Source organism: Rhinopithecus roxellana, chromosome 15, assembly GCF_007565055.1.
Source record: "Rhinopithecus roxellana isolate Shanxi Qingling chromosome 15, ASM756505v1, whole genome shotgun sequence".
Taxonomy (NCBI): Eukaryota; Metazoa; Chordata; class Mammalia; order Primates; family Cercopithecidae; genus Rhinopithecus; species Rhinopithecus roxellana.
This window is the reverse complement of record NC_044563.1, coordinates 87,883,660-87,906,801: the sequence shown is the minus strand read 5'-3', so window position 1 is coordinate 87,906,801 and position 23,142 is coordinate 87,883,660. Positions and strand designations below refer to the sequence as shown.

Genomic DNA, 23,142 nt, shown 5'->3' with positions numbered 1-23,142 from the left:
TGAGATGCCATCAGAACATCCATGTGTAATATGAAACAGCAATAGGAAATTTGGTTCTTGAGGTCAGAGCAAAGGGCTCAGGTTTGGAAGTCATTGGCTGGGAGTGAGAGATGGAGAAAATCTCCATGGAGAAAGGTAAGATCACCAAATCTTTGAGGCATATCAGACTCTGCTGCAGTATCCTGAAATCTTTTACTGATCTGAGTTCTGTTCTAACCATGAATGGTGTTATTAACATCTGTTTAATTCTCTGTGCTTAACTCTTGCTTTTGGAACTTGATGATTCTGCTGGGCTTACAGAATTCAAAATTCTGGTGAGGCTGTTTCCCAACTGTGACCTTTTATTTTTCTATCATCTTAGAATCTTCCATACTCAGCCTCTTCTGGTCTTCCTGTTCATGGAGTTGCTCACGATTCTGAGCCAACTGGGACCTGGTTTCAGGAGGTGAATTTAAGATTAACTTTAACATAGTCGCAAGGCCTCCAAGTGGAAGTGCCCAGGAAATTACTGGAGTTGTGAGATGGGAATTTGTGTGAAAAGTCAAGATTAATAGTAGCATTAGGACATCTTTTCTGTAGAGGTGATGGTCTAATCTGTGATACTGGGTCAGCTTCCTGAGGGCATGATTATAAGAATGGAGAAATGAGAGTCCTAGGATTGAGTCTTGGGAAAATTGTTTTGGGAGGTGGGTGGAAGAAAAGTGAGCCAGGGTCATAGATAAAAGGAATGGTTAAAGAAGTGGGAGGAATACAAATGTCTCAATAGCTAAGGGAGGAGGAGGTTTCAAGCAGAGGATGGTCTATAGTATAGAGAAGTCAAGAAGAATGAAATGTGAGAAAAAGACCCTTGGACTTAGTAAAGTGAAAATCACTTAGGAGTAAAAGTTTTTGCAACTTTTGGTAAAACGATAGAATGGAATCCAGAATTCAGGGAGGTGGAAGAAAATAGTGGATGGTGAGGAAATGGGGATCAATCAAACTAACACATAATTATTGAGCTTTTAATAGTGATCATGGCATTGTGCCTATACTGTTGTCAACTTAATTATTACTGCCCTCTAGGAGTATCAAACCAAGTTGAGATGATAAGGAATCCGTGAAAATATTCATTGCAATAAATTCAGAATATATCATAAAGTAGACCATGATTAATGCATAATGCCAGATATGGACAATAAAGGTATACTTGTTTAGAGTGAAATGAGGATGCTTTGGTTTGGAGTTCTCTGGGAAAGCTCTTGTCTGTTCTGCTTCCTCTAGTCTACCCATCCTCTTTTAGGATAAGGGCTTCTGATTTCCCATGACTTAGGAAACAGAATTAAGACTGTTGCGTTCATTGAAGATCAGAATGCCCTGTGTACAGTCTGGAAAAGTAACATGTGCCACCTGAAGAGACAAGAGTTTGTGATAGGCAGGTAAGCTCTTCTAGTTGGCCCCAGAAGCCTCACAGAAAGTGGGTTGTTTTAACAGTAAGAAATAGGGGTTATGTGGGACAGATGAGCAGTTTTGGAGAGTCAGGACTCCTGTACTGATGGGAAGAGTAGAGCTGTCAGAGGCCCTGTAAGTATAGGATTTTAGCTGAATGTGGAACAGATAGGCATCTTTAGTAGTTCATGGCTTTGAAGCTACTTGGTGTGGAAGAAGTGGAACTCATGGTGTTTTCGTTTTTCCTTTCACTGAGGTCTCTGGTAATGTTGGCTCTTCATTTTCCTCAGTTACTATCTTCATGTTGAAAGGAGAAATAGTGTTTTCATTTTCCTTATTAGTCATTAAGGCTAAAGTTAGACTGAGCGTAGAAATGAGTGCAGGCTCAGAACTGGCTGTTAGAAAAATAGATGACCATCTCCACAGGCTAGTACAGAGTACATCATTTTTCCTTTGTAAGTGTTGTATTAACTTGTGTTTGGGTTTTAAGAGGAGAATAAGTAGCCTCCATTAAATCCTGCTGCTAGATAAAACTGGTCTCAAAGCAGATAGTTATCAGTCTTCTAAGTAGGACCTTGTTTGCCTAACAGTGTGATGCAGTGCTTTCCTCTAAAAGAAAATAATCATACTGTTATCCTTGAGTCTCATGTTATTTTTGCAGATATTTGCCAGAGCCACACAACTAAGTTGGGATTCAAACCAGGTTTTCCAAAATGTGGAACTTGAGCACTGTGCTTCAAGAATTGCACAGAATGTGATCAGAAGCCTGGATGGTTTTAGTTATAGTGCTTCCATTAAGTGGCAGTATGAATATATAAACAATATTTCTCCTCTGTGGACCCCAGTTTCCCCAATTTCTCTAGTCTAGATGATTGAGTTTTCAAAATTACCCACCTCTGAAATTTTAGAATCTATCCTTATACCTGCACAAGTAAATTAAGCCTGGTGATTTCTAGTAGCATAAATTTTCCTGGTTGATGCTAATGGCCTAGAACATTTTCCTTTGATGACCTTGCTTCAGAGAAAAGTGGCTTGTAGTAAATGGAGTAGTGTGAGTAACAGTGAAATTGTTAGGCGATTGAGAATCAGGGCATTGAGATACACTGAAAAAACACTGAACTGAAAGCTGAGACATCTGGGGTCTGGTCCTAGTATTGACAATAACTAATTTCGGGACCATGGGCAATCACTTTATTCTGGGCTTTAGTTTTCCCATTTATAAAATCAAAACATTGGACTAACATCTCTAGTTCCCAGCTATGCAGTTGGAGGATCAATTCCTAGAATAATTATCTGCTGCAATTGCACTTTCTATTCCAGTATCCAGACAGGCCATAGTGATGTTTATGTCTATTGCCTAGGAGTATTTACCACTAAATGGTTGGATTGTCTGATATTTCTAAGCAGAACACAGACTGTGACTTCTGACCAAGAGAAACGGTTGCTGCATCAGCTCCGAGAAATCACCAGGGTCATGAAAGAAGGAAAATTCATTGACAGATTTTCTCCAGAGAAAGAAGCTGAGGAGGCTCCTTACATGGAGGACTGGGAAGGTAAACAGTGTCTTCTCATTTTTTTATTAGCTGTCAGCCCAGAAAAGAGATCATACAGATTTTTTAAAAATTAGCTTCATTATTGAGGTATAATATATAAACAGGAATATTAACCAGTTTTAAATGTACAGTTGGATGAGTTTTGACAAATGTATAGAGTTTGTATAATCACACCATAATTTTGATAAAGAACATTTCCATCACCCCAGAAAGCTCCCCCTTCTTTGTAGCTAATGCCCTTCTCCTGCCCCTGGCAACAACTGAAGTGCTTTCTGTACCTTTAGTTTTGCCTTTTCTGTGTAAGTGGATTATACTGCATATGCTCATTGGCTTCTTTGATTTAGCGTAATACTTTTGACGTTCATGTTTGTTATTGAGTGTATCCATACTTTTTCTCTTGCTGAGTAGTAGTCAGTTATTTGCTTATACCATAATTTGTCCATTCACCAGTTGAGGAACGTTTGGGTTATTCCTACCTTTGCACTCTTATGACTCAAGCAGCTATAAACTTCTGCATGAGTCTTTGTTTGAACATGTATTTGTATTTCTTTTGGGTCTATACCTAGGAGTGAGATTTCTGGGTTTAAGGTAATTGTATATTTAACTTTTTTTGTTGTTGTTTTTCAAGACAGTCTCACTTTGTCACCCAGGCTGGAGTGCAGCAGAGCAATCTCAGCTTGCTGCAACCTCTGCCTCCTGGGTTCAAGTGATTCTCCTGCCTCAGCCTCCCAAGTAGCTGTGATTACAGGTGCCTGGCACCACACCTGGCTAATTTTTGTATTTTTAGTAGAGACAGGGTTTCATCATGTTGGCCAGGCTGGTCTTGAACTCCTGACCTCAAGTGATCCAGCTGCTTCAGCCCCTCAAAGTGCTGGGATTATAGGCATGGGCCACCATGTCTGACCACATGTTTAACTTTATTAGAAACTGTCAACCTGCTTTCCTAAGTAGCTCTTCTTTTTCCCTTCCCAGCAGCAGTGTATGGCAATTGAAGTTACTCCACATCCTTGGTAACACTTGGTCTTGTTAGTCTTTTTAATTTTATCTGTTCTAGTGAGTGTAAAATGATACCTTAATTGTGACTTTAATTTACCTTTCTCCAATGACTAATGATGATGAACATTTTTTCATGTGCTTATTTGCCATCTGCATATCTTTGAAGTGTCTGTTCAAATTGTTTGCCAATTTTTAAATTGGGTTGATTAGGTTCTTGTTGGGTTGCAAGAGTTCTTTATATCTTCTGAGTACAAGTTATTTGTCATTTCTGTATTTTGCAAATATTTTCTGTAGCTTGCCTTTATATTTTCTTTTTTTTTGTTTGTTTTTTTTTGAGACGGAGTCTCGCTCTGTCGCCCGGGCTGGAGTGCAGTGGCCGGATCTCAGCTCACTGCAAGCTCCGCCTCCTGGGTTTACGCCATTCTCCTGCCTCAGCCTCCCGAGTAGCTGGGACTACAGGCGCCCGCCACCTCGTCCGGCTAGTTTTTTTTTTTTGTATTTTTAGTAGAGACGGGGTTTCACCGTGTTAGCCAGGATGGTCTCGATCTCCTGACCTGGTGATCCGCCCATCTTGGCCTCCCAAAGTGCTGGGATTACAGGCTTGAGCCACCGCGCCCGGCCCTTTATATTTTCTTAACAGCATCTTTCAAAGAGTAGAAGTTTTAAATTTTGATGAAGTCCAACTTACCATTTTTTTCTTTATGATTTACTTTTTTTTTTTTGAGACAGAGTCTTGCTCTGGCCCCCCAGGCCTGAGTGCAGTGGCGCCATCTTGGCTCACTATAAGCTCCATCTCCCAGGTTCACACCATCCTCCTGCCTCAGCCTCCCTAGTAGCTGGGACTACAGGCGCCTGCCACCATGCCTGGCTAATTTTTTTGTATTTTTAGTAGAGATGGGGTTTCACCGTGTTAGCCAGGATGGTCTCAATCTCCCGACCTTGTGATCCGCTTGCTTCGGCCTCCCAAAGTGCTGGGATTACAGGCATGAGCCACTGTGCCAGGCCCATTTTTTATGTTCTGTTTAAGAAATATTTGCCTAACCCAAGGTTTGCCTAACTCCCATGTTTTCTAGAAATTTTACGGTTTTAGCTTTTACATTTAGGACTGTGATCTATTTTGAGTTAACCTTTATAGATGGTCTGAGGTGTCAGGACTGAGGTTTATTTTTTTCCATATCAAATACCCAATTGTTCAGCTTCTTTTGTTACATTTAATTAGCTTGACATTAGCTTGAAAAACCAGTTGACCATGCATGTGCTTGTCTGTTCTAGGCTCTATTCTGTTCCATTGATCTGTATGTCTCTACTTGTACCAATAGCACATGGTCCTTATTACTGTGTCTTTATAGTAAGTCTTGATTTTGGGTAGTTCAAGTTGTTCAGATTTTTTTTCCAAAATTATTTTGGCTATTTCCTTCACAATTTCAGATAAATTTACAGTTAGTTTGTCAGTTTTTATGAAAAAGCCTAATGGGATTTTGATTGGTACTGCTTTGAATCATTAAATCAATTTGGAAGAATCAATACAGTAATTATATTGAATCTTCTAGTTCATGAACATGTTATATCTCACCATTTATTTAGATCTTTTAAAAGTTCTCTCAGCAATATGTGGTAGTTTCCAAGGTATAGGTCTTGCATATGTGAGGGATATTGGTCTGTGATTTTCTTTTCCTGTAATGTCTTTGGTTTTGATTTCAGGGTAATCCTGGCCTCATAAAATGCATTGGGATGTGTTCCTTTTTCTGTTTTCTGGAAAAGTTTCTGTAGAGTTACTGTTATTTATGCCATAAAAGTTATGTGGAATTCTCCAATGATATTATCTTGGTCTGGAGTTTTGTTTTCTTTTTTCCTTTCTTTTCTTTTGTTTTCTTTTCTTTCCTTCCTTCCTTCCTTTTTCCTTTTTCCTTTTTTTCTTTTCCTTTTTCTTTCTTTTGTTTTTCTCTCTTTTTTTTTTTTCAGGGTCTTGCCCTGTTGCCCATGAACAGTGGCACATGGTCATGGCTCACTGTTTGATCTCCTGGGCTCAAGCAACTCCCCAACCTCAGCCTCCGCAGTAGCTGGGCCTACAGGCATGCACCACCATGTGAATATTTATAGCAAGTTACTTTTAATAGCCAAGAACTGGAAACAACCTGAATGTCTTTTAGGAGGTGAATAAACTGTGGTATATATATACTGTGGTATACACTCAGCAATAAAAAGGAATGAACTATATGTACAACAACCTAGATGAATTTCCGGAGAATTATGCTGAGTGTGGGGGAAAAATAATTCCCAAAGGTCACATACTATATGATTACATTTATAATTGACATGGCAATATTATAGAAATAGAGAACTGATTAGTTGTTGCTAGGAGTTAAGAGAGGAATAGGAGTAGGAAAGAGTGAGTGTGCCATGAAAGGGCAACATAAGGGATCCTTGTGGTGATGGAAAATGTTCTGTATACTGACTGTATCAATATTAATATCCTTGTGGTTATATTGTAGTACAGTTTTGCTAGATGTTGCCTTTGGGAGAAACTGGATAAAGGGTACATGAGATTTCTGTATTACTATTAGTATTATTTTTTAAAGGGATAGGGTCTTAACCATGTTGCCCATGCTGGGGCTCAGGCGATCCTCCCACCTCAGCCTCCTGAGTAGCTGGGACTCCAGGTGCATGCCACTGTGCCTGGCTTGTATTACTTCTTATATACTGCTGGTGAATCTATAATTATCTAAAAATAAAAAAGATTAATTTTTTTTAAAAGCAACACAAATTCTAAGGGAAAAGATTGTGTAACTTAAATACATAAAACTTTTACCTGGCCGGGCGCGGTGGCTCAAGCCTGTAATCCCAGCACTTTGGGAGGCCGAGACGGGCGGATCACGAGGTCAGGAGATCGAGACCATCCTGGCTAACACGGTGAAACCCCATCTCTACTAAAAAAATACAAAAAACTAGCCGGGCGTGGTGGCGGACGCCTGTAGTTCCAGCTACTCGGGAGGCTGAGGCAGGAGAATGGCGTAAACCCGGGAAGCGGAGCTTGCAGTGAGCTGAGATCCGGCCACTGCACTCCAGCCCGGGCGACAGAGCGAGACTCCGTCTCAAAAAAAAAAAAAAAAAAAAACTTTTACCTTCTGCAGATCAGAAAATATCACACAGTTTAAAGGACAAGAATAAACTGGAAAAATATTTATAACAAATATAATTGAAAAAAGTTATCTTATTTTTTTTTTTTGTGACAGAGGCTTGCTTTGTTGCCCAAGTTGGAGTGCTGTAGCTTGATATCTGCTCATTGCAATCTCTGCCTCCTGAGTTCAAGTGATTCTCGTGCTTCAGCCTCCCAAATAGCTGGGACTACAGTCATGCGCCACCATGCCCAGCTAATTTTTTTATTTTTAGTAGAGATGGGATTTCGCCATGTTGGCCAGACTGGTCTTGAACTCCTGGCCTCAAACGATCTGCCCACCACAAACTCCCAAAGTGCTGGGATTACAGATGTGAGTCACTGCATCTGGCCGATATCTTTAATATGTTAAAAAGTTCTTGAACTAATTTAGAAAACACTGATATCCTTACAGATAAGCAGTTCACAAAGAAAAAATGCAGCCAGCTATGAAACATATAAAAAAGTATTTTAATCTCACAAGTAATTAATGAAATGAAATTCAGTTTTTCCTCCAAATTGCAGTTTTCATTGTTCCCCCACTACCTACCTTTTAGGTTTTGTTGAAAATATATGGAATTTTAACTACAAGTGATATTAATTTTTAAAGATACTAACCTTTTCTGTTTTAAGTGTCATTTCTTAACAGTAGCATTAAATTCCTGGGCCACATTATCAATACTTATTTTATGTTGATAATTCTTACAGATTTCATTGTTAACCACTGTCTTATATATAGCATCATTTTTCTTGAATTTAAATTTTGACTAATTTTTGTATTTGTCAAGGATATCTTCATATTTCTTTCCCATATAGTATTGTGGACTGAGTACTCGGATATCTGTACATATTTTTCACCTGTACACAAACAAATTGTTTGGCTGCGTATAAAATCGTTGATTATGCCACTTTCCCTAAAATGTTAGAAAATATTGCTTCATTCTTTAATTTGATGTTGAAAATGAGAAATCTTATCCTGGTCTGCTCCTTTTTCTCAATAGGTTACCTGTTTTTAGTTAGCTAGCTTACTTGTTTTCTGTCTGGAAATTTGTTTTATTTTCTTTCTTTTTTTTAAAAAAATTATACTTTAAGTTCTAGGGTACATGTGCACAACGTGCAGGTTTGTTACAAAGGTATATGTGTTCCATGTTGGTTTGTTCCACCCATCAGCTCGTCATTTACATTAGGTATTTCTCCTAATGCTATCCCTCTTCCAGCCCTCCATCCCCCGACAGGTCCCAGTGTCTGATGTTCCCCACCCTGTGTCCAAGTGATCTCATTGTTCAGTTCCCACCTATGAGTGTTTGGTTTCCTGTCCTTGTGATAGTTTGCTAAGAATGATGGTTTCCACCTTCATACATGTCCCTGCAAGGGACATGAACTCATTCTTTTTTATGGCTGCATAGTATTCCATAGTGTATATATGCTACATTTCCTTAATCCAGTCTATCATTGATGGACATTTGGGTTGGTTCCAAGTCTTTGCTATTGTGAATAGTGCCACAGTAAATGTATGTGTGCATGTATCTTTATAGTAGCATGATTTATAATCCTTTGGGTATATACCCAGTGATGGGATTGCTGGGTCAAATGGTACTTCTAGTTCTAGATCCTTGAGGAATCGCCACACTGTCTTCCACAATGGTTGAACTAATTTTCACTCCCACCAACAGTGTAAAAGCGTTCCTGTTTCTCCACATCCTGTCCAGCATCTATTATTTCCTTACTTTTTAATGATTGCCATTCTAACTGGCGTGAGATAGTATCTCATTGTGGTTTTGATTTGCATTTCTCTGATGACCAGTGATAGTGAGCATTTTTTCATATCTCTGTTGGCTGCATACGTGTCTTCTTTTGTGAAGTGTCTGTTCATATCCTTTGCCCACTTTTTGATGGGGTATTTTGGTTTTTTTTCTTGTAAATTTGAGTTTTTTGTAGATTCTAGATACTAGCCCTTTATCCGATTGGTAGATTGCAAAAATTTTCTCCCATTCTGTAGGTTGCCTGTTTACTCGAATGGTAGTTTCTTTTGCTGTGCAGAAGCTCTTTAGTTTAATTAGATCGCATTTGCCAATTCTGGCTTTTGTTGCCGTTGCTTTTGGTGTTTTAGTCATGAAGTCCTTGCCCATGCCTATGTCCTGAATGGTATTGCCTAGGTTTTCTTCTGGGGTTTTTATGGTTTTTGGTCTAACATTTAAGTCTTTAATCCATCTTGAATTAATTTTTGTATAAGGTGTAAGGAAGGGATCCAGTTTCAGCTTTCTACATATAGCTAGCCAGTTTTCCCAGCACCATTTATTAAATAGGGAATCCTTTCCCCATTTCGCATTTTTGTCAGGTTTGTCAAAGATCAGATGGTTGTACGTGTGTGGTGTTATTTCTGAGGCCTCTGTTCTGTTCCATTTGTCTATATATCTGTTTTTGTACCAGTACCAGGCTGTTTTGGTTTACTGTAGCCTTATAGTATAGTTTCAAGTCAGGTAGCGTGATGCCTCCAGCTTTTAAAAATTCTGAATTTGGTCAGATAATCTGCGCATGTCTGAGTGTGTACGAATGTGTGGATTTTTCATAGTATTTTTGTCAAGAATTTAGTGAGTCCTTCCCATCGGAAGACTCAAGGCTTTCTTCAGCTAAAGGATATTTTCTTTTATAATCTCTTTAATTATTGTGCCCATTTACCCTATTTTGTTCTCTCGTTCTAGAATTCCAGTAATTCTGAAATTGGATATTGTTGATAGTTTGCCATGCAGCTTATCTTTTTTCCTCATAATTTCCACTTCTTTATCATTTTATCTTTGTGCTGGGAGAATTCCTCAACTTGGACTTTTAATATACTAATTTGGTTTTCAGCCACATCCATTTCAATCTGCTATTTTCTTTTCTTTTTTTTTTTTTTTTTGAGACAGAGTCTCGCTCTGTCTTCCAGGCTGGAGTGCAATGGCGCGATCTCAGCTCACTGCAACCTTTGCTGCCTGGGTTCAAGTGATTCTCTTGCTTCAGCCTCCTAAGTAGCTGGAACTACAGGTGCCCGCCACTACTCCTGGTTAATTTTTCTGTATTTTTAGTAGAGACAGGGTTTCGCCATATTGGTCAGGCTGGTCTCGAACTCTTGACCTCAGGTGATCCAACTGCTTCAGCCTCCCAAAGTGTTAGGATTACAGGAGTGAGCCAATGCACCTCGCCCCATCTGCTGTTTTCTTGCTGAGCATTAATTTTTTTTTTATTTACAATTATGGCTTTCTATTCAATAGTTCCTTTTTATTTCTTGTTTGCTCCCTTTTTAAATTGAAGCCTGGCTAGGTTTTATCAATGCAGTATCTTCTTGAATATTATTGGGAATATCAATCATAAATTGGTTGATGTTAACTGCTATTTCCTGCACTATTTTATTAGGGACTATTGGCATAGTTTCGGTTAGTTTTGTTCCCTCATTTTGAACTACTGGTTTTCTCATAGGAGCAGTGAATTTTTGTTGCTTGCTTATATTTTTAATGATGTTCCTTTTTTTTTTTTTTTTTTTTGAGACGGAGTCTCGCTCTGTCGCGCCCAGGCTGGTGTGCAGTGGCACGATCTTGGCTCACTGCAAGCTCTGCCACCTGGGTTCATGCCATTCTTCTGCCTCAGCCTCCCAAGTAGCTGGGACTACAGGCTCCTGCCACCATGCCTGGCTAATTTTTTGTATTTTTAGTAGAGATGGGGCACCGTGTTAGCCAGGATGGTCTTGATCTCCTGACCTCATGATCCACCTGCCTCAGCCTCCCAAAGTGCTGGGATTACAGGTGTGAGCCACCGCGTCCGCCCTTAATGATGTTCTTGAGTAACCAGTAATGTTGGCTTACATAGACTACCTCAGCAGTTTTATGAGTTATTTGATTTTCCTCAGGGGGCCTCTTCCTCTTTTAAAAAGAAAATTATTTATTTTAATGAATACATAAAATTATATATATTGATGTTTTGATATATGTATACACTGTGAAATGGCTAAATCAAGCTATTTAACATACGCATTACCTTGCATATTTAAGGATTTTTGTGGTGAGAACACTTAAAATGTACTCTGTTAGCAATTTTCATATATACAACATACTGTTATTAACTGTAGTCTGTACAATATAGAATAGATATCTTGAACTTATTTATTCCTCCTATCCAGCTGAAATTTTATGTCCTTTGACTAGCATTTCCCTGATCCCCCTAGCTTCTGATAACCACCATTTTATTTTCTTTATGATCTTGACTTTTTTACACTCCACGTATAAGTGAAATCACGCTGTATCTGTCTGTGTGTGCCTGGCTTATTTCGGTTAACATAATGTCCTCCAAGTTCATAAATAACAGGATTTCCTTTTTGAAAGCTGAATAGGCCAGGTGTGGTGGCTCACGCCTGTAATCCCAACACTTTGGGAGGCCAAGGCTGGTGGATCACTTGAGCCTTAGGAGTTCAAGACCAACCTGGGTAACACGGTGAAACCCTGTCTCCACAAAATACAAAAGATTGCTAGGCATGGTGGCATGTGCCTAGTCCCAGCTACTTGGGAGGCTGAGGTGGGAGGCTGAGATGAGTCCAAGAGGTGGAGATTGCAGTGAGCTGAGATTGTGCCACTGCACTCCAGCCTGGGTGACAGTGTGAGACCTTGTCTCAAAAAAAAAAAAAAAAAGAAATGAGTAGTATTCTGTTGTGTATGTGTGCCACATTTTCTTTATTCATCCATTCATGGATGTTCAGATTGATGCTATAGTGTGGCTATTGTGAATAATGCTGCAGTGAACATGGGAATGCAGATATCTTTTTGACGTACTGATTTCTTATCTTTTGGATATATATCCAGTAGTGGTATTGCTGGATCATATGATAGTTCTATTTTTAATTTGTTGAGGAGTCACTATACTGTTTTCCATAATGACTGTACTAGTTTACATTCCCAGCAATAGTATAGAAGGGTTCCCTTTTCTCTACATCCTTGCCGACACTTATTATTGCCTTTTGTCTTTTTGATAATAGCCATTCTAACAGATGTGGTGATATTGCGGTTTAAATGTGCAATTCTTGAATGTTTAGTGATGTTGAGCACTTTCTCATATGCCTGTTGACTATTTTTAATGTCTTCTTTTGAGAAGTGTCTATTTATATCCTTTGCCCATTTTTAAATTAGGTTTTCTTTTGCTACGGAGTTGAGTTCCTTATATATTTTATATATTAACCCATTATCAAATATATGGTTTGCAAATATTTTCTCCCATTACATAGATTGTCTCTTCACTCTGTTGTTTCCTTTGCCATACAGAAGCTTTTTGCAGTAATCCCATTTGTCTATTTTCACCTTTGTTGCATGGGCTTTTGGTGTCATATCCAAAAATATCATTGTCCAGACCAATGTCATGGAGCTTTTTCCCTAGGTTTTCTTCTAGTAGTTTTACTGTTTCAGGTCTTAGGTTTAAGTCTTCAGTGCATTTTGAGTTGATTTTTGTAAATGTGAGGTGTGAGATGAGGGTCTGATTTCACTGTTTTCCATGTGGATATCCAGTTTCCCCAACACTATTTATTGAAGAGATTGTCCTTTGACCTTTTTGTGTTTGTCATTTGACCTATGTGTATGTGTGTATGTTTTATTTTTTGGCATCTTTGTTTAAAAAAATTGACTGTAAATGTGTGGATTTATTTCTGGGCTTTCTATTCTGTTCCATCAGTCTGTATGTCTGTTTTTATGCCAGTAACATACTGTTTTGATTACTATAGCTTTGTAGTAGATTTGGGAATCAGGCACTGTGATGCCTCTGGCTTTGTTCTTTTTGTTCACGATTGCTTTGGCCATTTGGGGTCTTTTGTGGTTCCATATGAATTTTAGAATTGTTTATTCTATTTCTGTGAAAAATTGTCATTGAAATTTTGATAGGGATTGTGTTGAATCTGTAGATTGCTTTGTATACTATGGACATTTTAGTAATATCAATTCTTTCAATTCATAAACAGGACATCTTTTCATTTTATTTGTGTCTTCTTCAATTTCTTTCATCAAAATTTTATAGTTTTCAGTTCAGCCTCCCAAGTAGCTGGGATTACAGGTATGCACCACCACGCCCAGCTAATTTTGTATTTTTAGTAGAGGTGGGGTTTCACCTTGTTGGTCAGGCTGGTCTTGAACTCCTGACCTCAGGTGATCCACTCACCCCAGCCTCCCAAAGTGCTGGGATTACAGGCGTGAGCCACTGCACCTAGCCTATACTTTCATATATATATTTGTGTTACTAAATAGTGTCCCTTGCTCTCTACTTGAAGAACACCCTTCAGCATTTCTTATAAGATAGATCTTGTGGGGATAAGCTCCTTCAACTTTTGTCTGGCAGAGTGTTTGTTTTTTCCTCATTTCTGAAGGAGAACTTTGCCAACTACAATATTCTTGGTTGACCTTTTTTTTGTTTTTGTTTTCCATAAGCATTTTGAATATATTTTCCCACTCTTTTCTGGCCTTTAAGGTTTCTGCTGATAAATCTGTTAGAACTCCCTTATATGTGATCTACTTTTTTTCTTTTGCTGCTTCCAGCATCCTCTCTTTTATTTTTGATAGTCTGATTATAATACTTCTTGATATAGTCTTACTTGAGTTCAGTCTGATTGGAGACTTTTGACCTTCCTGTACCCAGATACTTAAAACTTTCCCCAGATTTGTATAGTTTTCTGCTATTATTTCTTTAAACTTTCTATCCTTTTGTCTCTCTCTCCTCCTTCTTGAACTCCAGTTCCCATAAATCCCATAAGCTGCCCCATAAATCCCATAAGCTTTCTTTCTTTTCATTCTTTTTTTCTCACCCAACTGTATATTATCAAATAATGTCTTTAGATTCAAAGGTTCATTCTTTTGCTCAATCAGTTTTGCTGTTGATACTATTGCATTTTTCATTTCATATCTCGTATTTTTCAGCTGTAGAATTTGATTTTTTAAATATAATTTCAATCTCTTGTAAATTTTTTGTTTTAGTTAATTGTTTTCCTAGTTTCCTTTAATTGTTTCTCTGTATTTTCTTGAAGTTCGCTAAGTTTCCTTAAAACAGTTATCTTGAATTCTTTGTTAGGCAATTCATGTTCATGTGTCTTTATTTCCTTTTTTTTTTTTTTTTGAGACGGAGTTTTGTCTTGTTGCCCAGGCTAGAGCGCAATGGCATAATCTCGGCTCACTGCAACCTCTGCCTCCTGGGTTCAAACAGTTCTCCTGCCTCAGCCTCCCGAGTAGCTGGAATTACAGGCACCTGCCACCATGCCTGGCTAACTTTTTGTATTTTTAGTAGAGACAGGATTTCACCATGTTGGCCAGGTTGGTTTTGAACTCCTGACCTCAGGTGATCCACCTGTCTTGGCCTCCTAAAGTGCTGAGATTACAAGCGTGAGCCACCGTGCCCAGCCATATCTTCATTTCTTTAGGGTCTGTTCCTGGTGCTTTATTTTGTTCATTGGTGGCAACATGTTTCCCTGATTGTTCTTGATCCTCATGGCTATGCATTGGTGTCTGTGCATTTGAAGAAGCAGGGACTTATGCTGGTGAATGGTTTTTTCATACTGGCTTTGTCTGGAAAAGCCATTCGCCAGTCAGCATGCCCAGAGATTCTGGGTAGGCCATTTGGTGTGATCTGCAGGTGGCCTTGCTGCTAGAGTCCTTAGGCAGGGTGGCCTGGTGTTGAGTCCATGGGGTTGGGGTTGAATCCTGGATCCCCTGGGGTGTACCTGTTGATTGAATCCTCAGGCATGGACCTGGAGCTCGTATCTTGTGCGGAGAGGCTATCCCAAAGCCTAGGTCCGCAAGGGCTGACCTGGGGGTGGACTGGGCCTTGAGCCTGGGTCTTCAGAGATTGGCCAGATGCTAGAATGAACCTGGTGCCTGGGTCCACTGAAATGGGCCTGGAGTCTGAGTCTGATGGATGTGTCTGGAGGCTAGGTCCATTAGGGCTGGCCACAGGCCCCAGCCTAGAACCTGGGTCCATAGGGGCAGTCCTGGGGTTCTGAGGGCCAGCCCAATGCTAGGGTCTACTGGGTTGGCCTAGACCCAGGGTGTGCTGGATTGTGGGAATGCAGGGGCCAACCTGAAGGTAGGGGTGGTCATAGAGACTAGCCTGGCACTGGGCAGGCCTGGAGTCTGTGTCTGCAGGTGCTGGCCTGGTAACTGAAGTTAGGGGTGCCAATTTGGCATTGGGGCTATACGGGCAGACCTGGCTCTGGTTTTGTCTGGAACCTAGGGTGGGACTGGATTATGGGGCCATAGTTGCTTGCCTGATGCTTGGTAGGTCCGGAGTCTGTATCTGCAGGGGCCAGCATGGAGGCTGGGTTGGTGGGTACAGGCATTATGACTAGGGATGCAGAGCTGGTCTGAGGCCTGGTGTTGGGGTAGGCTGAGAGCCTGAGTCTGGGTGGCCTTCCCTCTTAAAGCAGATAGTCATGAAAATTCAAAGGTAAGCTTTGTTCTAGGTGTGGGAAGGCAGGGACATGCCAGCAAATGGGCTTCTTTTAAGCATTCAGGGGCTGGGAGCTGACTAGCAAGCAGCTTTTCCAGCTCCTATCCTTGACCGTGGAGGCTGAGGGTCTTGGGTAGCTAAGCTCCACTTTACCTAGCATTCCATCCACAGTAAGTTGAGCCTTGGAATAAAGCTGCACTGGCAAAATTCTTAACATACTACTGTGAGTGCTGGTGAGGGGGTGATAAGATGGACAGTCTTTATATCACTGGTAAGATTGAAAATTTATACCACTCTTCTGGAAAGTAATTTGGCAGAGTATAAAAAAGACTTTTAAAATGTCCATTCCCTTTGGTCTAGTTTTCCTATTTGTAGAAGTCTATCTTAAAGAATTAAGGAAGTGGACATAGACTTACATTAAGAGATCTTAACTTGTATACTACTTATAATAGGGGAAAATTGGAAAGAATCTAAATGTCCTAGAAAAGAGGACTAGTAAATCATGTCAGTTATGTAGCTATGTGATGAGATACTTTGCAGCCAGCTTTCAAATGCCTAATGACATGGAGAGATGCTCATGATATAATGTTGAATTGAAAAACATTAGGATATAACCTTTTATGCACAAATATGATCCTTCTTTTTAAAAAAAAGGGAATAAGAAAATACATGTTGGCCGGGTGCAGTAGCTCACGCCTGTAATCCCAACACTTTGGGAGACCGAGGTGTGTGGATCACCTGAGGGTCAGGAGTTTGAGACCAGCCTGGCCAACGTGGTGAAACCCTGTCTCTACTAAAAATACAAAAAATTAGCCAGGTGTGGTGGAATGCACCTGTAGTCTCAGCTACTTGGGAGGCTGAGGCAGGAGAATCACTTGAACCGTGGACGTGGAGGTTGCAGTGAACCGAGACTGCACCACTGCATTCCAGCCTGGGCAGGTGACAGAGCGAGACTCCGCCTCAAAAGAAAAGAAGAAAAGAAAAGACATGTTTTATATGGTTAAAAGGCCAGAAAAAAGCAAATTATTATGAGTGATGATATGGGTGATTTGTGTTTTCTTTTTTAAATTAGCTTGTATGTTTTCCAAATTTTCTACAAATGTGTCTGTATGATTTTTATAGTCAGAAAAAGCAGTGAATGTAGAAATGTCTCCCCACACCCTACATTTCACCAAAAAAGACTTATTTGTCACAGTTTGTAGGCACAGAGTGGTTTATGTTAGGGTTGAATTTGCCAATTATCATAATGGGCAAATGGGTTCTGAATCCTCCAGCTTTCTGCACTGTATCGTGATCACTGCCGCTGGTGCCAGTACTGGTGTGTGAGCTCCAGCACGGCCCATCTGCTGCTCAGCCTTGCTTGGCTGACACAGATTTATTTCATTTCGTTTGGTAATTTGGCAACAGTTTCTCTTTTCTCATTATCCTAGCTGGGATTCAGTACCAGTGTTACTCATTTTGTTTACCAGTTTGTTGTTTTCTTTTGTTCCATTTTGTGAAGATGAAGAAGCCAACAACAGGAATTCTGTCTTCCAAAAATGCAGTGCTTGTCCTTCGGGGTCTTGGGCATGTCTTGCTAACGTGCTCTCTATTTTTGACACTTGCAAGCCATTTCAATTGTTTTGATAAATAGAAAGCTTCATGGGGTATTTTTCAAAGAGCTTAGCATTCCTTTCCTCTCCCCCCTTCACCAAGGAAGATTTGGAAATTGTTCCAAATAGAAATTATAAACATTAGCCTGGAGCTGTGCTCTGGTATTTGATTTTTTTTTTTTTAAACTAAAGGCTCATGTTGTTTGTTTAATCTTCATCAGTACTGCAAAAACACGTGGTATAAGACTTAACTCTGCCCCAAGCACCCTACACATAAGAAGGAATTTTCACCTGAATTGGTTTGTATTTCAGAGCATTGGGATAGTCAGCCAGATTGCTAAGAATTTGCTCAAGTGAAACTTTAGAACTACTGGAATCTTAAGAGATGTCTTGAATGGATCTGTTAGGATAGGATGGCTGCTGCCTGAGAATCCTCTTTGAACCTGACACTATTTTTTTTTGAGGAGACATTCTTTGTAATACTTTGTGCTGCTTTTCTCTCTAGGTTACCCTGAAGAGACTTATCCAATTTATGACCTTTCAGAGTGTATCAAGCCTAGGCAAGAAACAATCTTGGTGGATTACCCTGACCCAAAAGAGCTTTCTGCTGAAGAAACAGCTGAGAGAATGGGAGTGATAGAAGAGGAAGAATCAGATCATTTGGGTTGGGAAAGTCTGCCCACTGACCCCAGAGCCCAGGAAGATAATTCTGTCACCTCGTGTGATCCAAAGCCAGAAACATGTTCCTGCTGTTTTCATGAAGACGAGGATCCTGCTGTCTTGGCAGAGAATGCTGGATTCAATGCAGATAGCTACCTTGAGCAAGAGGAAACCACCAAAGAAGAGTGGTCCCAAGACTTTAGAGATGAAGGGTTGGGCATCAACATCGATAAAGCATATACAGGCAGCACGCTGAGGAAGCGTAACCCCCAGGGTTTAGAGTGAAAACAGCCAGTCTGAAGTATCCATTACTCAAGTCCCAAGGTGACCTTTCTCTCCTCAGATTTCCTTCTTGGCCCTGTGCCCTGTACTTTCTTCACTGTGTTCAAGTGTCATAGCTATCAGGCCACTATCACGGATATCATGTATCCTTCCTGGTGCTCACACACCTGTCACCTTGTAAAACACGGACATTAGTGTGAACACAGGACAGCTTTGCTCTTTCTCTTCCTGCCTTTCCCCTATCAGAGAAGTTGATCCATTAAGTAATTATGTTTTGGTCTATTGTAATTACAGATGGAACCACTCAGGGGCAAAAGTCTTGACTCTTCCTGGTAGGTGTAACATATAGTTCACCTGTGAACGAACATCAGCTTACAGATGATGAGGACTTAAGGTTGCAAGAATGAAGATTTCAGACTCCAAGATGCCTTATTCTTTGGGCCTTGAGCAGGTTAGTAGTCCCCTGGGGAGAAGAGAACATTTTATTTGTGGGGCTGGGCCCAGAGCAGGGTAAGACTGCTCTCTGAGCTGAAGCCTCTTCCTTGCAGTGAGGGTCTTCCTAGGAACATTGATGCTGCCTCAAACATCCTCTTTTCTCCAGAGTAGGGAAAACTCCCACTGATCTGAGAATGAGCCCAGAGGCTTGTTTGGGGACTGTTTTACTCTGATACTGCCTGGATATCTAGCTTCCTTTACCCCTTAACAGAACTGCCAAGCCCAGAAGTACCTTTGCACTCCTGGTTTTCAGTGGACAGAGGAAGCTTTAGATAAAGACTTTAGACCCTGCCCTGCAGAGACAAGACTTGAGGCCATTGAAGCTGCAGGAAGGCCTGCCCAGGGATGGTCCTGCCATGAGGAGGCTGCAACCCTGTAAGAGGGCTCAAGATTGTGAATTCTGCTTCTGCCATGAGGAGCTCAGACGGCCAGGAAGCCAGCAACTGGGGAGAGAATCTGTGCGCTTATGGACAGTCCTTACCTAAAGCTGTTTCTGAATGTTGCACCCTTTGAGAAATTTGTTCTCAAAAGCACATAAATTGAAACAGAAATGAGAACTGATCTTGTATACAAAGTGTCAACTCAGCAGGGAAGTTGGAGTATGTCTGTTGCAGAGAACCAATATAGCAGTGCCCAGGGGTAGAGACTATATGTTCCATACTCAGATATTTGGGTCTTTTGAGAGAGCTGGGGAAAGTCGCAACTAGATTAGGCCTGGGAGGATTTTGACCAAACTAAAGGCCTTTTCTCCTTACTGCATCTGACGCATGTCTTCTTGAGACAAGATAGCACCCATGAATTACATCATGAAGTATGTGTGAATTCAGTTTACATGTAAGACCTGAGAGTTTGAAGAGGGCACATTCCCAAAGACATTCCCAGTCATGAATTGTAGAAGACTGGAAAATTAAGAAATTATGTAAAGGTAGATATGGCTTTTAGAGTTACATTATGCTTGGCATGAATAAGATGCCGGGAAAATAATAGTTTAAAATCATACATCAGCATACAGACTGCTGTTAGAAGGTATGGGATCATAATAAGATAATCTGTCAGCTACTACTAGGCATTTATTATTGAGTTACAGAGAAAAGTCATTCAAGACTGAATTTATAGAAAGTATATTGCATCTATCTCTGTGTAGAACATTTGCTTCACATTGTAAGGAATGCAGTTTAAAATGTACTGAATGCAATCTAGATGTACACTAAAGGTGAAAAATAACAGGTGCTCTTTACTGTTTCGATAAATTGTTTTCTGTTATTTCCCTTCGTTCGCTATGAGGGGCTAATTTACGAGGAGAGCCCTGGGTTCCTCGCTCAGATTTCCTTTTTGCCCTAGGATATGATTCCCTTATTAGAGATAAATACTTCTGTTTTCTTCTAGCTAATTCATTCATTTAGCAGTCAGTTGCTCAGTGCTAGGTACTAGGAACAGAGGCTCAATTTCTATTCTTAAAAAACTCAATATTAACGAGAGAGAGCCTGACAGATAAAATGAACTATGACCCTATAAGAGGGCTCAAGATTGTGAATTCTGCAGGCAGAGAAACATGAGCCATGGTCTGTCCCTGCATTTTCTAGCTGTGGAATCTTGGGTCAGCTCCTTAACTGGTCTGAGCTTTGGCTTTAGGGTAGTAAAGGGAGGAGTATTAAAAGTTCTGGTTAAATGAAATCAGTGTGTGTAAAACAGCATTAGTTCTAGCTCATACATGATAACCACTCATTAAGTGGTAATTATGTTTTTATTATAAGGGCTATGCTATAATTCAGACATGGGCCCAAAACTACAGGAAAGAGAAATTGTTTTTGCTAAAGTATTTCCAAGACACTTCAGTTTCTTGGGAGGTGGGCCTTGAGGCATGCTAAGAACTTCTTCAGCTGGGCAAAGAAGAGAGGACATTCTTGGCAGAAAGAGATGTTGAAAAAAGCAGTAGGGTGTGAAAATACATGGATGTTCAAGTATTTTGATGAGGCTGTTATGTAAAGTGTTGTTAGTCTTTGGGGAAAACTGGCTTATGGAAATTCCTGCCAGAAGTACTAAGCCCTTATGGTAGTTCTTCCTGCCCTAGCTCTTGGTTGGTTTATATATAAGGAGTATATTTGTGTATTTATATATCAGACATTTGGATGTACCTTTCAGTCATTGAGAATTTAGACAATTCTTTTTGGATTTTCCAGAATTATTTTATCCTTCAGGGATGATAGTTATGTGTGTATACAACCCAGGATGACAAAATCATGGGACTGGTTTTTGTTGCCAGGGCTGCTGTTTCTTTCCTTGCGGTCTTCATTTCTCACAACAAGGGGGCTGGGAACTTGATCAGTCCCCTGGCCTTTGGGCAGTGTGGCAGAGTACACAAGTCATACCTCTATGGACAGTTAGCCCACAAAACAAATGCATAATCTGGGATCATTCTTGATAAATCAGGTGGGTAGTGCAGCCAGGAGATCCTCTTTCCTGGTCACAACGGGAGCACAAAGAAACCATTTCATTATCTCCATGACTAGCTCCAGAAGCTGGACCCAGGGAGGTGTGCTGAGGAGTGGAGGTGTATTTGGCCTGTAGAAGCAGTGGCCTTTGAGAACCATACTCTGCACCTTATATGGCTTGGGCAATCAAATAACTTATGGTCCAAATGCAAACACCTTGGAAAAAGGGAGCTTTAATGTAATTATGCCAAGGTGATAGGCATAAACTAAGACTATCTTGGACATAGGGCCACCCCTGTCTATAGCCATCTAAGATTTTTCAACCTGCTGACCAAACAAACAAAACCCTCTTTCCTTTTTAGAATATCCTGTATATGCTATTTCCCACCAGGGGCAGAGGCAGAGGCCACAGGAGATAGGCCATGGTTCACGTAGGAAATTCCCTTGGTCACCTCAGAACTCTAGATCTGGGGGAATAAACAAACCCTATTTATTACCCCACTCTCAAAGTTCCCTTCAATCTGGACTATTTGTGTTCCAAAGAAAAATTTAATACTTTAGCTATTCAGCAATATTGAGAAAAAAACATGAATACATTTATGACTTTGCCTTGACCATTGACTTTTCTAAAATGTGCTTCCTTTTCATTTCCTTTTTTTTATACAAAGAAAATAGGCCAAATTTCTCCTCTTAGGCCATTCCTTAACCTCTCAGAGAACCAGTTTCCCCATGAATTGGGAAATGCTCTCTTTACAGGGCTGTTTGGATTAAATAAGATGCTGTTTATAAAGTGTCTGTGCCAGGGCAAAGCATATGGTAGGTGCTTGGTGACAGCATGATCACCGTCACCACCGAGTCCAGTGTTGCTGAGATGTCACACTGGACACCCTCTAAGGCCACCCTGACTGCCAGGAATGGCCCAGGGCCCTTCTGCAGCCTCTGGGTGCCTTTAGTTATAACCTCCTCTCTGGGTCAGACCATTAGCTTTCACGTCTGCTTCTAGCTACCACTGTAGCCTCCCTTCCTTTTTAGTTTCAAATCTGCCACAGCTGCCCTGCAACAAAAAAGATTCCTAAGCATGTCTAAGTCCTGTTTAAATGGGTTAGGGTCCAAGCAAGCCCAGAGAAATCAAGTGGTTGGGTCTTTTGTACCTTTTTCATCTCTACAGCCCTGTTCCCTTCCTAAGGCCAGGCCCACGGGATGCTGAGGAACCGCCAGCCCCTTCAGGTGACACAGCAGACCCTGAAGAGAACTGCTCTAACTTAAGAACCTTCTGACTTCACCATTTTTCCAGTCTCTGGGTGTGGTTCTGATGAACCTTAAACTTGAAAGGGACAGCCAGAGGGAGGACAGTGTTGACCTACATGTCATTGGTGAGGTTATGACCTCTTTGCTATTACCACCTACTTACCCACCTGAGGCTCCTAGAAAACAATGAATGAAAGGTATAGAAAAAAATTAGGAAGTAAACAGGGCTTTTTTCCCCCTTTTATGAAAAAAGTACACGGAAATGTTGAAACAATTCAAGTTTAATTTGTTGATTTATGTCTGTACTTAGACAAACACTAAATTCTACAACATAATGTCAACATGGGAAAATACCAAGTTTGTCATTGCACATACCAATAAATAAATACATTTGCTCCAGAATACCAAAGAAGTTTATTCAAAAAGTCACTTAATAAAAGCACAGTTTTGTAAATTTGTCTAAAACTCCAGATAATCTTGAACAAAAATAAATGTCTGACCACTCCAAAATAGGAAAAGACAACTTGTGCAAATAGACACACACATTCTAGGCATTGTGAAAACTGGCTGTGTTCCCAGCAAGAGATACTGCACCCTCCTGACCAAGCAGTCAGGTTCCCCTTTCCTAGCCATTCTAAGTTGCCTTCTAGGAAACTCTGGATCTCAGCCTCATCTCCAGCTTTGCCTGGACCTTGCTAGGGGGAGGGAGGGACAGGAGCACAGAGGAGAGGGATGTGATGTCTTTCTTAGGAAAGAAAAAAAGGCACAGTGATGAGCTATAAAGGTAGTGATGAAAGCAAGGAGTAACTTTCATTCACCCCGAATCCTACAGCAAGCTTTGACAATGTAACATCTTCATCTTA

At 40.5% G+C, this 23,142-nt stretch overlaps 1 protein-coding gene across 10 annotated transcripts in view; it reads left to right on the top strand.

Moving 5' to 3' along the window:
- Positions 1–23,142, top strand: part of RIC3 (RIC3 acetylcholine receptor chaperone) — a 69,506-nt gene that overhangs the window by 33,847 nt on the left and 12,517 nt on the right. For 3 of the 10 annotated variants that reach the window (XR_747762.2, XR_747763.2, XR_004053595.1), the window contains 4 exons: positions 2,830–2,978; positions 17,668–18,146; positions 18,399–18,555; positions 18,811–22,739. Coding sequence is in view for 3 of the 10 variants with exons in the window: in XM_030917920.1 (XP_030773780.1) it covers positions 2,830–2,978; positions 17,668–18,107 (589 nt within the window). In the remaining 7 variants the exon portion in view is untranslated. Of the gene's footprint in view, positions 1–2,829; positions 2,979–17,667; positions 22,740–23,142 lie in introns of those variants that run through there. The other 7 variants (XR_004053592.1, XR_004053593.1, XR_004053594.1 and 4 more) reach the window with 6 other exon arrangements.